Source organism: Choloepus didactylus, chromosome 8 (assembly GCF_015220235.1).
Source record: "Choloepus didactylus isolate mChoDid1 chromosome 8, mChoDid1.pri, whole genome shotgun sequence".
Taxonomy (NCBI): Eukaryota; Metazoa; Chordata; class Mammalia; order Pilosa; family Megalonychidae; genus Choloepus; species Choloepus didactylus.
The window spans coordinates 60,384,538-60,398,167 of NC_051314.1; the positions used below are offsets into that span (position 1 = coordinate 60,384,538).

At 37.1% G+C, this 13,630-nt stretch overlaps 1 protein-coding gene across 2 annotated transcripts in view; it reads left to right on the plus strand.

Annotated features, from left to right (window-relative positions):
- Positions 1-13,630, plus strand: part of PTPRR (protein tyrosine phosphatase receptor type R) — a 289,941-nt gene that overhangs the window by 165,744 nt on the left and 110,567 nt on the right. For both annotated transcript variants that reach the window (XM_037847618.1, XM_037847619.1), the window contains one exon: positions 10,908-11,170. In XM_037847618.1, coding sequence (XP_037703546.1) covers positions 10,908-11,170 — 263 coding nt within the window. The remainder of the gene's footprint in view (positions 1-10,907; positions 11,171-13,630) is intronic.

Below are 13,630 nucleotides of genomic sequence, written 5' to 3' on the forward strand. Positions count from 1 at the left end.
TTTTTTCCTGTAGGTTATGTTCTTTTTAATTTGGCACTTTTTAGAAATATTCCTTCCTTAGTCCTAAATGCCCCCCCAAAGCCATCATGCAACTTATTGTATCCACAGTCAGCATTGTTGCAAAGTGTCTTATTAGGTATTATTCATTTGTATTCCTCCTACTGTAGAGGGGTTTATGTTAGAAAGATTAAGACTCCTGAGACTCAGTGGGTCTAAACTCGAAGGATATAGAACAATAAAGTCATGAACAGGATGAAGAGGGACATGTTTCTTACAACCTTAAGTACAGAAAGTAGGGAAAGCACCCTAATAATGATAATAGCTATGAATTCAGAGGCATATCTTACATATAGGACAGATATGAAGAAAGCAGACTTTTCTAAAAATGTGGCATAATAAAGAATAATCTAAGACTGGAGTAAGAAAATAGATTTTTATATCTTAAATGGTAGAGATTAAGAAAAAAGGAGTTTCAGTGAGAGGAAGTTGGAGGCTCTATGGAGATCGTGGCAGAGACCTCTGGACGTTTTTAAAAGTATTTTACAGGGTGTAGTCCTTGTTATGTTTAATTGCACTTTAAAATATGTGATTCTTCTTTTCCTTAATACAGGAAATTTCAAGTGCCATTCTCTCTCTTGTCAGTCACAATTAGGGTATTTTTCTGCCTCACAGATGGAAAAAGATGGTAGGAGGAAAAGAATGGAAAGGAGTAGAGAGTGACAGAAACGGAGATTTTTTTTTTCAGTAAGTAAATGGGTAAGAATCAGAAGAGCAGAGGTAACGATAAAAGGAGTAAAGTGGGAGAGCAGATTTATAGCAGCCTCTGACTACTGGAGGGCAGAGAGAGGCAGGGAAGAGCTTTTAACATATATGTTGGAGACTCTGCATTTGCAACTCAAAGAACGCCTGTGTATCCAACATACCCAGATAAATCCCTATCCGGAAAATTGGACTCTTGTAGCAAAAGGACCTGTAATAGCCACACCCTCAATCCACTGGGGCCAAGGGACAACCCTTCCTTATATTTGCAAAACTCCAATGTAAAAGTGACAACCTAGGTAAGTCTGCTCTAAAGTCATTGGAACAATTAAGGTAAGGAACGTTTGACAAGTATAGGTGATTGTTTTCTATTGGGCTGTTAGGTAGATTCATCCATTCATTCAATCAACAAATTCCTATGGAGCTTCCACTGTGAGCTTGTTGTTGATGCTGTGGGAAAAGGAGAGAACTGAATAGGTTAGGCCCCTGTACTCATGAAGCCTATGCTCAAAGGAGGACACAGACAATAATTAAGTTAATATTTTTTAAAAAAAATCAAATAGTGATAAGTGCCATGAAAAAGATAACATCATACTAAGTAATCGGAGCACAGCAATCTGAGACATTTGAGCTGTTATCTGAATGATAACAATGAGCAGACACATGAAAATGTGGGGAACGGGCCTCCCAAGCAAAGGGAGGTACCCTGTCCAATTCCAAGGAGAAGGGCAGCAGTCTCGTGCTTTAGGCAGAGCCTTGATGTGCTCTGATTTGAATGTGGAAAAGATCACATTCTGCACTGTGTGAAGAGTGGTTGGGGCAGAGGGTGGGGGGAAATGTGGGAGCAGGTGGACCATTCCAAAGGCTAAGGCAATAGCCAAATGAGAAAGATGATGTGGTTCAGAAAAGGGGGTGGCGGTGGAATGGAGAGAAGGGAATGAATGGGTGAAGGTGGAACTGACAGGACTTTATGTGTAGACTGATTCTAGGGAAAGGAAAGAAAAGCAGAAAGGATGACTCCTAGGCTATCTGACTTGATTACCTGAGTGGCTGTGCTCCCATTTCCTGGGAGGAGAAGGATGGGAGAGAAAAGTGGTTGGACAAGAGGGTAGTGAGAGAGAAGCAATACTTTTGATCTGTGTTCAAATAGTTTTTGAGTAAATGGAAGAAAGTTGTATAATGATAGTGTCAAACACTATCTTAAATTTTAAAATTGCAGCAGGGAAACTGGCAGTACGTAGAAAGGAATTGATAGTGAGGGGAAAATAAATACTACCTAACAGACAGGATTGAAATGAAGCTAAAGTTATCTGATGCTAACTTACCACTGACAAGTCAACAAACAGTTCACCTTTGGGGACATGTCAAATGTGATTCTCTAAAGTAAGTCTGTCTTTGTAAATGCTCAAATGTTTTTGGTAATGATCTTGATTTAAAGTAAGTTTTTCACTTGGGCCTCTAAGTAATAGTTACACTATCACTTTTGTGATCCTCAAACACATATATTCCAATTCTGTTTCCCATAGTTTCATTGATTCTATGGCAAAGGAAAAAATATTACTCAGAATTTTCTTTCTGGCATTAATTTTATTTATGAAAGATCGAATACTGTTATTTGCATCCAGCCTTCCTACACACCATAGAAATGACAAGCATGTGCTTTTGTTATGAAATTATATAGGTAAATTGCTGTAATAGAGTATTGCATTGCTATATAACAATAACACAAGACTTGGCAACATTTTTGAAATGTGGCATATTGTTTACTTTCCTTAAAATACAAATTTTTTTTCATTTTGCCAGGCATAAAATTAGACAGGCATGACATTTTCAAATGTGTGACTTATTTAGCACCTCTCAAAAGTGAATGTACAGTGGGTGGAGCGACAAATAGACAAATACAATTTTCCAAGAAAATATGTGTGGGCAACTTCCAATCCATTCAGTCCAATTTAGATGGAGGAAATTTATTCTTAAGAAGAATTAGTTCTTAAACTTGAATAACTAATAGAAAGAACACTCTATTATCATCTAAATTTGATCTCCAAGTGTACTTAGAGGTTTATTAACAGGTATAAAAGTGTTTATGAGATGGAGGTAGAGATGTCTAGAAGTCAGATTGCCATACTGGAAAACAGTTTTAGAAAATGCATAAAAACCACTGTTCAGGTCAGTAAAAGATCTGGCATGTTAAACTCATAGAGAAGTCACCCATATGTGATGCGAAGAGTTTTTCTAGTAGTGTTCTAAGTAGCTGAAGCAGGAAAACCTATATCCTTTTTAAGACTACTTGCTATAGCTTGAGAATCACAGAATATATATGTGTCAAAGGTGAACGTAAATAGCTGCACTTTTCTAATTTGCAGTATATGATCCCTAGGGATTGAGGAAAATAGGACTAGATTCCTAGCTAGAATGATTAATACCAGAAGCATTTTCCAAGTAGGTATATGTCTCAAACTAATTTTCAATTTTTTCTGTATTAATAAAAACTGTTTAGCTAGAAATACAACCTTTTAATAATAATAATTAACATCTTCCCATAATTGCCTACTTACTGTGATGCCTGGTACTAACACTTAATTTCCTTAATTTTCTTGGTGAGAAAACCAGAATTTAGAGAGAATAAGTGACTTGACCAAGAACACACAAGGTATATGTGTGTTGGGGGTGGAGGTTAGGGTGGGGCATTTGGAATTTAAACCCAGATTTGTCTGGATTAGTACTGTGGGATTTTGCCATGATTCCATGCATAAAGGAGTCAAGCTGTGATTTCTTTTAGTCCTGTTCTTCTATCTCGTGAACATCAACTGCTGATAGCAAAGGGGTCCAATAATAGACGAGAGTGCCTGTATCACTCGAAGAGAGAACTGATAAATGTGTGGCACATCATATCTTCTGGACACACCTTTATATTTGCATTTAGTATCTTGTACTGGATGTAACATTACATGTCTGCCTCCTTTGGAAGCCTGAGTTCCTTATGAACATGGTAGTGTACTGTCTACCTTTGTAACACAGTGTCTTGTTTCTGGATTGTAGTAGAGACTGATTCATGTGTATTACATTTTTTTAAAAAAATGATTGAATAAACTCTTTCAGAACTAACTGTAAAATACTGCAAACAAGTGTTAAAAACTGTTGAATGAAGTCATAATTTAAAAACATGAGCCTATTTTAATCAAAACAGAGTGTTTTAAGTGTTACTTATGAGGTTTTTTTAAAAATGAGAATTATAAGCTGCTGAAGAGTTATATTGTTTTGTTGTTTTTTTTTTAGCTTCCTCCCATTTCTGGGTTTCTCTGGTTTTCTTCTTCCTGTTCCTATTTCTTTCTCTTGCTATAGTTTCACTTTTACAACTCCCCTCACTCAATATCCCTTTCTCTTTTCCTCTTTCAATTGATGAAATGACTTTATTGCATCCCAAGATTCAAGCAATGAACTCTGAAGGGTGAAGAAAAAATATTGGCTTGCCATTGTTTAGAACAAGTTTTTAGGGTGAGCTTTAAAATGAAGGGCATTCACAAAGAGAAATATGCAGATGCTCTATTCCAGATCTGATTCTTCACAGGGAAAAGTATCTGACCCACTTTCCAGGGGCTTTGGGAAAAAGGTTGGGAAGAAGCAGGTAGGGATATGGAAGTAATAGTAGTGAGGACACCCAGATTCCAGACTGTATTTCTAAACTTGCAGAAGTCATTCAACCATTCTGGGCTTAGATGTGAAATGAGGAGATGTTACCAAGTGATTTTTAAGATCTCCAATGCCAGGATTTCTCAACAGCATCTCTATTGCCATTTGGGGGTAGATGACTCTTTATTGTGAAGAGCTCTGTCCTGTGCTTTATAGAGTGTTGAGCAGCACTGGTGGCCTCTCCCTACTAGATGCCAGTAGCAAACCTCCCCTCCAGTTGTGATAACTCAGAATGTCTCCAGACATCATCCCCTGAGGGGTAAAATCCCTGCTGGTTGAAAAGCAGTACCTTGTAGCTCACTCCCATGACAATTGCCCTATTGCCAAGTAACAACATCTTCAGTTTCCTCCTTGTTTTTTCAGACAGCCCAATCTCTCTTGAGTGTTTTTAAATAGTACCTTTAAGCATTGTATATTCTGCAAGTTCTGTTTTTCCCTAATGAAAGATGTGGAAATCACTTCGTGCACATACTATGCAGAGACAGATTGAAAAGTTGACCTCTGACCAAAGAGGAAGTAAATAGAAGACTGATTGCACAATCTGTGACAAAGTTTCCTCACCAAGAATAGCAGCTCATGAATGGCAGAGAAGAACTTTGGACGAGAGCTTGTTTTACACAAATAGAATCATAAAAATGACCTGTTAAGAAGAATTGAGGTCAACATTTCCTTGGCTTACTAATTTTCATTCTCAGTACATTTCATTTTATTTCTTCTCTCATTCTCCTTTATTCAAAACCCAAGTGTAAAAAGGCAAACGAGAGTATTGATATATTCACCATATTTAGTTGTGAAGAGCTTAGAATATACAATACATACATTATATTCTACCGAATCTATTTTTGTAAAAAAATACAGAGATACTTGTTTCTTTTATCATTCTAGAAAATAATTTCCTTATAAAAAAATCTACCCCACCTTAAATTATTTTGCCTCATCTTTTGGTAGTTACGTGCTTAGACTAATAGAATTAACTTAACAGATGTGTCATTCAATTAGTATTGTTCTAGTGTGGTTTTGTTCTTGCAAAGTGGTGGCAAAGTATCTTGTGAGGGTTATGGAAACAGAAAAGAAGCAGAAAATTATAAACTTCCCCCACCCTTAAGTACTATGCACAGGATAAGAGCTTTCGTTTTCAGTATTTTCTACCCGATAGTTTAAAGAAAACACAATATATGTATTCAAATGTGATTACAATAAGAATTAGAAGTCTTGTCGCTTAATATTAGACTCTTTTTTTCATCATACAATAACATTTGTCATGGGAATATTTAGAACCCCACTGTTTTTCAAAATTTAAGATTCATCTCTATCCACTAGAGTCAATCAATCTCGGTATAGAAGTTTCCAGGTTATGAGGAAGTGAATTGACAAAAAAGACAATAAAGTTTCTCTTTTGATTTCCAGACTGTTCAATTTCTAATATGTATTTCTAGTTATACCTCACAAGTCTTTCTCCTTAAAGAGAACTTTCAATCCAAAAGAGGCATGCTTAGATTTGGTAGTTTTGAAACACAGTGCTGAGAATCACATCTGCTTCAGGTGTGATTTCAAAATCATCATTAAGAATGGTGGCGCGGCAAGGGCAGCAGAAGGGGTGATGTAAGGAGATGGAAAGTGCATAGGCCTTTCCAAAGTTCTCCAAGTCAGGACTTTCTTTGGGGCTTCACTCTGCCACAGCTGGCTAATGATTTTAGGCAAGCTACATTACTTGTCTAGACCAAAGTCTCCTTAATGTGTGACGAGGCCAGAACTGCTCTGATTCCCTCTGTATCACTAATTAGGAAGTCATTAAGTGTACATTCACCTCTACTTTTTTTATAATGACTCTTCTCTGTCCTCCCCCAACTTTCTTTCTTATAACTACAACCTGAGATGTTGAATCTGAGATGTAATTAACTTTAGTTTTCACTCTGTTTAAATAATTCCAAAGCTCCCTTTTATATTACAATTTCTATATCTTTGGTTCTTACTTTTGAGTCACCTCTCTGATGACTGCAGTATATCTTTGAGGAAATTGTTTTCAGGAAAGGTACCTAAGTAGTATATTTTCTGAGACTTTGCATATTTAGAAATTCTTTCCGTTGGCTTCATATTCCTGAATATCAATTTGTCTAGGTATGAAATTCAGGAATCCTTTGTAATATACATTTTTTTTACTCAAAAACCATGAAAATTGCTCCATTTTCTTCTCATATCTACTCCTCTTTCAATTGACATACACAGTTTTTTTAAATTGTAGTAACATATATATAATACAATATTTGCCATTTTAACTATTATAAGTGAATAATTCAGTGATATTAGTTACTTTCACAATGTTGTCATACCATCACCACTTTCCATTACTAAAACAATTTCAACACGCCAAACAGAAACTCTGTACCCTAAGTAATAACTCCCCATTCCCTGTCCCCTAGCCCCTAGTAACCTGTAATCTACTTTCTGTGTCTATAAATGTGCTTATCCTAGATATTCCTTATAAGTGGGATTACACAATATTTGTCCTTTTATGCCTGGCTTTCATTTAGTCTAATGTTTACAGTTTTTTTAACTTAACTGCATTCATTCTATATCCCTAGCTTCCATAAGAATGGGATCCAGTCTATTTTGGATTGGACCTTTCACAATCCAGGATATATAGAGGGCACTGAACAATAATTTTGAATGAATTGCTTCTCTTTCATTTATTCTGGTTTATCATTTACAATGACTGTTCTCTGACCCCCACATCCATAATCTTTTCTTTGTTTTCATTTTCATCTCTTATCTTTTTGTGCTTCATCCAAAGCAGTCTCTCAAGTTTGCCATATATACCGCTGATTACATTTTCTGCATCAGTTCTGTTCTTTATTGCTTGCAAAGAAGATTTACACCTGCTACTGAGTTTTTATTCCTTAGAGTCTTTCTTTTTTAATCTCAGCTTTATACATTTTCGTCTTAGAACATTGTTTTCATTTTACCTGATTCTTCTCTATAATACAATTTTGTTAAACAAACTTTTTTTTTCAATATCATTTTGAAAATCCTAGGCAAATGTTTTCTAAAATTGTCCTATAGTAAATTACAATCGGTATTCATTTCCTCGACACTTAATTTTCTTTTCTGTTTATTCATCCTTTCACAAGAAAAAAAAATTGTATTTAGACTTTGTATATTTCCAGTAGATTTCAAATATTGAGGTTACTAGAACTTAAAGGAACTGTGAAAGATGAGACAAAATTATCTCTTAACTAGTTAGGGGAAATGTGATTGCAAAGGGCCAGAAAAGACCTTACCAGCTAAAATAACACTCATTCAGCTAATAGAGTCCTGAAATTGAACAGGGAAGCACAATTGGTTTAATGCTTTTTAAGATGCAGATTACACCTGTGCTGTATATTTTCACAGTTGCAGATAATGGGTTAAGTGACATCTTGTAAATTAACTTATCAAGTCATTTCCTGAGAGCAGACTTGATGAAACATAAGGATACATAGTTTCTCAAAAATTGGATTAGAGGAGTCAGCATCAAGAGAAGGAAAAAAAAGTCTATAGAAAGGGGAGCCTGAGGACACAAAAGACAAACTTTTGCCCACCTCACTATTTGGCCCACAGAGTATTCCAGAAAAGCTAGTACAATTCTTTTAAAAGTATAAACGTGATGATCATACTATTTATGAATTGAATTGAACTAGCCTTTCCAGAAGGAGCTCTGCTAAAACTTGGAGGAAAGTAATGCTTTTGCTTTGTTGCATAAAAATTAGAGGGGAAAGAGATTGTTTCAGTTTGCTAATGCTGCCTTTTCACAAAACACCAGAAATGGTTCGGCTTTTATGAAGGAGGTCTATTTGGTTACAACGTTACGGTCTTAAGGCCATAAAGTGTCCAAGGTAAGGGGGTACCTACACTGAAGGATGGCCAATGGCGTCCAGAAAATGTCTGTTAGCTGGGAAGGCACGTGGCTGACATCTGCTCCAGAGTTCTGGTTTCAAAACAGCTTTCTCCCGGGATGTTCCTCTCTAGGCTTCAGCTTCTCTCCAAAATGTCACTCTCCATTGCTCTTGGGGCATTGTCCTCTCTTAGCTTCTCCGGAGCAAAGTCTGCTTTCAAAGGCCATCTCCAAAATGTATCTGTAAGCTGCAGCTCCTCTCTCAGCTCCTGTGGGTTCTTCAAAGTGTCCCTCTTGGCTGCAGCAAGCTAGCGCCTTCTGTCTGAGCTCATATAGTGCTCCAGTAAACTAATCAAGGCCCATGCTGAATGGGCGGGGCCACACCTCCATGGAAATTATCCAGTGAAAGATCTCTCCCACAGTTGAGTGATCACATCTCCATGGAAACATCCAATCAAAAGTCTCCAACCCTATCACACCAATAGTTTCCTGCCCATACAAGACTGCATCAAAGATAATGGTGGTTTGGGTGACAATACAGCCAAACCAGCACAGGGTTAAAAGAGAATTCTGGTTGTCCAAATTGTTCTTAGATAGATGAACTTAATTTCATTTTTTCAAGTGTTTCCTAAATAGTTAAGTTACTGTATGACTGATGCAGTAATGTAATGTTTACTAACATTAGAAATTGATCTATAGCTTAACTATTTTTTATTAGTATTTTGTAAGTGTTTTCTTCTGCAATGTACTGGATGCAGATTTTTGTTTGGGTTCATGTCATACTCCCATATTTCATGCTATCCCTTCCAAAAGCCTTCCATTTCAGTCATGTCAAATTAAAAAATCCCATGTGATCAAATTGATATCTAGCATTTTAATAAAATTACCCAAATTTGCTTTTGAATATATCTTTGGGGAACAAATTCATGCACAGATATATTTAATACATATGTGCACCATAACTAGAAATATAAATATATCTTTTTGAGAATATTCTCAATATCACAAGCAGAGAAATTATCTTAGAGGGCTTTATTTCCTTTATTTTTTTTTTCATCTCTTCATTGTGGAATATAACATATATATATATATAAGTGATAACTTTCAAAGTACAATTTAATAAGTAGTGAGCAAATTTCAAAGAATGTTGGAGTTACAATTACATAATTTCAGTTATTTCTGTATTATGAAATATATGCAGAAAGGTGATAACTGTCAAAGTACTATTTAACAAGTAGCTACAGAGAGAATTTCAAAGATTGTTATGGGTCACAGTTCCACCATTTCAGTTCTTTCCTTCTAGCTATTCTAATACCCTAGCAACTAAGAAAAAACATATATATAAAGATTCAATATTCATAATCCTTTGTTAAATTTTATCTTGTCTGTTGCTACTCCTTCCTCTAGTTGAATCACTTTCCTGATCTTTAAGGATGTCTAGGCAGTGATCACCCTAACTTGCTCATGTTGAAAAGGGATGTTTACATTATGGGAAAGAGAGATGCATCTGGTTGATATTCTTGAAGAGGCTGTTGCCTCTGGGTTTGGGGACTTAGCTTGCATAGGAACTCTCTGAAGGATTTAAGTTTCTGAAACTTAAACTTAGTGAGTGAAACTTTTATAGAGTCTCAGATAGGGACCAGGGTATTCTTTAAGGTTTTGGGGACTGCTGTTGATTTGGGCTGGTCATACTGTGGCCATTTGGCATATCTAGGTGAAGCTTGCATACGAGTAACTCCCAGGACAGACTCTTGACTCTATTTGAAATCTCTTAGCCACTGAAACCTTATTTTGTTGCCTTTCTTTTCCCCCTTTTGGTCAAAAAGGTGTTCTCAATCCCTTGATGCCAGGGTCAGACTCATTCCTGGGATCCGTGTCCCACATCACCAGAGAGACTCACTCACCTGGGAGTCCTGTCCCACATTGCAGGGAGGGTGATGAATTTATTTTGCAGAGTTGGGCTTAGAGAGAGAAAAGCCACAACTGAGCGAACAAAAGAGGTTCTCTAGAGGTGACTCCTAGGTATAATTACAGGTGGGTTAGCCTCCTCTTTAAGCCATAAGTTTCACAGGAGCAAGCCTCAAGATCGAGGGCTTGACTTACTATGTAGGAGGTTCCTAATTTCACATAACATATGTTTTGTCCACGATAAACAGTCATTGTCTCACATTATCTTCACTTAGTTGTACATTCATCATCACTCTCCATTTAATACAATTCTCATGACCCAGACTACCCCAAAGCTCTTATCGGCCCTTAATTATTTATCCCTAGTATTTGTGTGGTACTAGTAAGGTATTCCTATTAATTATGGTCCCTATAATGCAGTAGTTTTCCTCAAATACCACTCTGTTGTAACTCTTTGTACCAGTGTCATACCTTAGAAGTATATCGTCCAAGCACTTATTCAGATTTGTAGTGCTAATCTGTGGGATACATGCCTTTAAATAACCTCTTTCAATCATGCTGCTTTATTATTATTAAACCTTTTTAAATTTTGTTTTGTTTTCTCTGGGATGGGAGGTACAAGAGATCATACTTTGCTGTGAGAGAAAGTAAAAGCTCTTTGTATCTCCTTCTCTAGATCCTCCACAGACTAAAAGAAAAATTTCAGCTTTCCTTGAGACAAGATAAAGAGAAAAACCAGGAGATCCACCTCTCGCCTATCGCGTTACAGCCAGCACCGTCCGAGGCGAAGGCACTCACCAGCATGGTCCAGCCCGAGCAGTTCCCGAAGGTGCTGAGCGTCGTTGTGGATCCTCAGGGCCGATGCATCCCTGAGATCAAAGCCGCCACCTCTGCCTGCCCTTCTCCTTTCAGAATGAAGCCTGTAGGACTTCAGGAGAGGTAGGACTTTTATCTACATCCCTCTACATCTTGCTTTATTTTAAAAGAGTATTTACTGACTGGAAAAGCTAGAACTGAGATGATTGGCATGACTGGGTAGAATCATTCACACCAAATGGACACTAGGAAGAAGCACACTTTCTTGTCCCCCAGGAGTGTAACTGTATTAGATAAAATACTTTGGTTATTTCTGATTCCATTAAGCTACCGTAGAAACAAGCAAAATTCATATTCAACTACAAGACACCTTATAAAACATTTATTGAGTCTTACTGAGGGCTTACTAACTTAATATGTACCATCTGGTTTAATTGTCATCAAAACTGGAAAATAGAGGGAATGGGAATGAACTCGTAGTGTTTTGCACCAAAGCCCATATTGCTTGGAGTCAGGTAGAAGGAATCTATAGAAGAAATTAATTTTTTTGTAATTAATTAGAGCTTCCTTTGAGCAAAACAATAAACATTAAATATCTCAAGATCCATGACATTATTTTTGTTGCCTCACCTACCTTTGCGATGTACTTATACTGACATATTCCCACTTAAAGTAAACCCCATGTTGAAAACTACAATATATAAAATACATAGATGAGGGGTTGATTCTTTTCCTCCTTGGAATATTAAGTAAAACTTCCCTGTGATATTCCTTAAAATAAGAAGCTTCATTTTTATGTTTAAATTATGATTTATATTGCATCGAGCATTTCATACCAGGATAGTAGGAAAACTAAGAAGTTCTCAAGGTATGATCCCAGGTTCTTACTTCTCATTTCCTCTATCTCCATGTTCAATTGCAGCACTTTTTTTAGATCATGTATGTAAATTTTTATTGTATTTCTCGTGAAGCGTTGTAATGCCCTACAGACCTGAGCAAATAACGATGACTCACACACACATAACACCCACACCCACATCCCTTCATAAAATATAGTTTGGGGCTTTAAGAACTGGAGAAGACAATGTCTGTCACTCAGAATTCTTTGGAAGAATGGTCAAAGAACAATGAATGAACTGTCCAGTGGGGATTTGTCTCTACTGTCTCTAAAGTCTGTTAAAGGGAGAACTCTTTAACTCCATAATAGAAGTAAAATGGAGAACAAACAAGTCCTTCTTTCTAATCCTTCCCTCAAATCCTGATGGATTCGGATTCATGTGGGCCTCCACGTGCTGTTCCCTTACTTGGATACCATAATTTGTTTTGGGGCAGAGGCCTGGAAAGGCAGACTCAATGGAACTTTCTCCTTGAGACTAACCCACTAGGAGTTGGGAGAACTTGAGTCCAGACCCAGCTCTGCCCTCATGCCCTGCCTGGGTGGCCTCACGTGAGTCACTCACCTCTCCGGGCCTTAGTTACTTTTCTGGAATAGGAGGGAGTTAAACTTGACTTTTTACTTCGTTACAGTTTTTTTGTTTTTGTTTTTTTTCACTTTTGTTACCCAGATCAGTTCTATTCATTTATGTTTGCTTCAAAGATTAAATGTTATTAACACCATGCACTAGCAATTCTAAGCAAGGTCAGTAATAAAATACCTTATCCCATCACCATGCTCTTTGCATACCACTGCTGGGCATATTAGAATTTCAAGGAACATAAGGTTAAACATCCATGTATTCACTTAATTGAAATGAAGGTTTGAGAAAGGAGAATACAGGAATGGTGTCCTATGCATCTTTGTAGTCCACTGGGGAACTCCACTATAGCAAGGACATAATCAGTGTTAAATGAATTCTCTGTTCTCTAATCTAAAAATATCCCTGCACTTCCACTCCTACCTTCCCACTTTCTTCACCTCTCAGAGCAGGAGAAAGCTAATCTTTCCACAAGGGCTGCAGGTGGTACTGTACCACACTTCATAACTTGCTTCATTAATTTTCCTCCTCTATTTTCAACTGTATCATTTTTTGCTAATTCTATTCCCTTGGCATAGAAACAGGCTGTCTTTCACATATCAAAGAAACTCTCCCTTAACCCAATTCCGCCCGTGGTTCTTGTCTTACCTTCCTTTCTCAGATAAGCATCTTGTAAGAGCAGGATATATTTGTTTATATTTGTTGCCTCACTGTTTTTCTTCCCCCATCCATTCTCGCTATTTCTCTCACATATACCTCCAAGTTTATCAATGACCTAACTACCAAATCCAAAGTATGTGCTTCATCTCTTTTCACTTCTAGCACTAATGACTACTTCCTTTTTGAAACTTTCTCTTCTTTTGATCTACCAAAGACGTCATTTTTCTGCTTCTTCAGTGGCTCCTTTTAGTTTCCCACCCAGACCTCTTTCTCCCCTTTACCTCAGAGTATCATCCTCTGTCCTCTTCTCTCCTTCTTGGGAAATCCAGCCATACTTCTTCTCTTACTACCTTTTACACTAATCTGAGGATTCCTAAAGAAGTATCTCCAGCTCAAATCTGCCTCTCTATTGAGATCCAGACCCACAGTCCAGCTCTCTTCTACATAT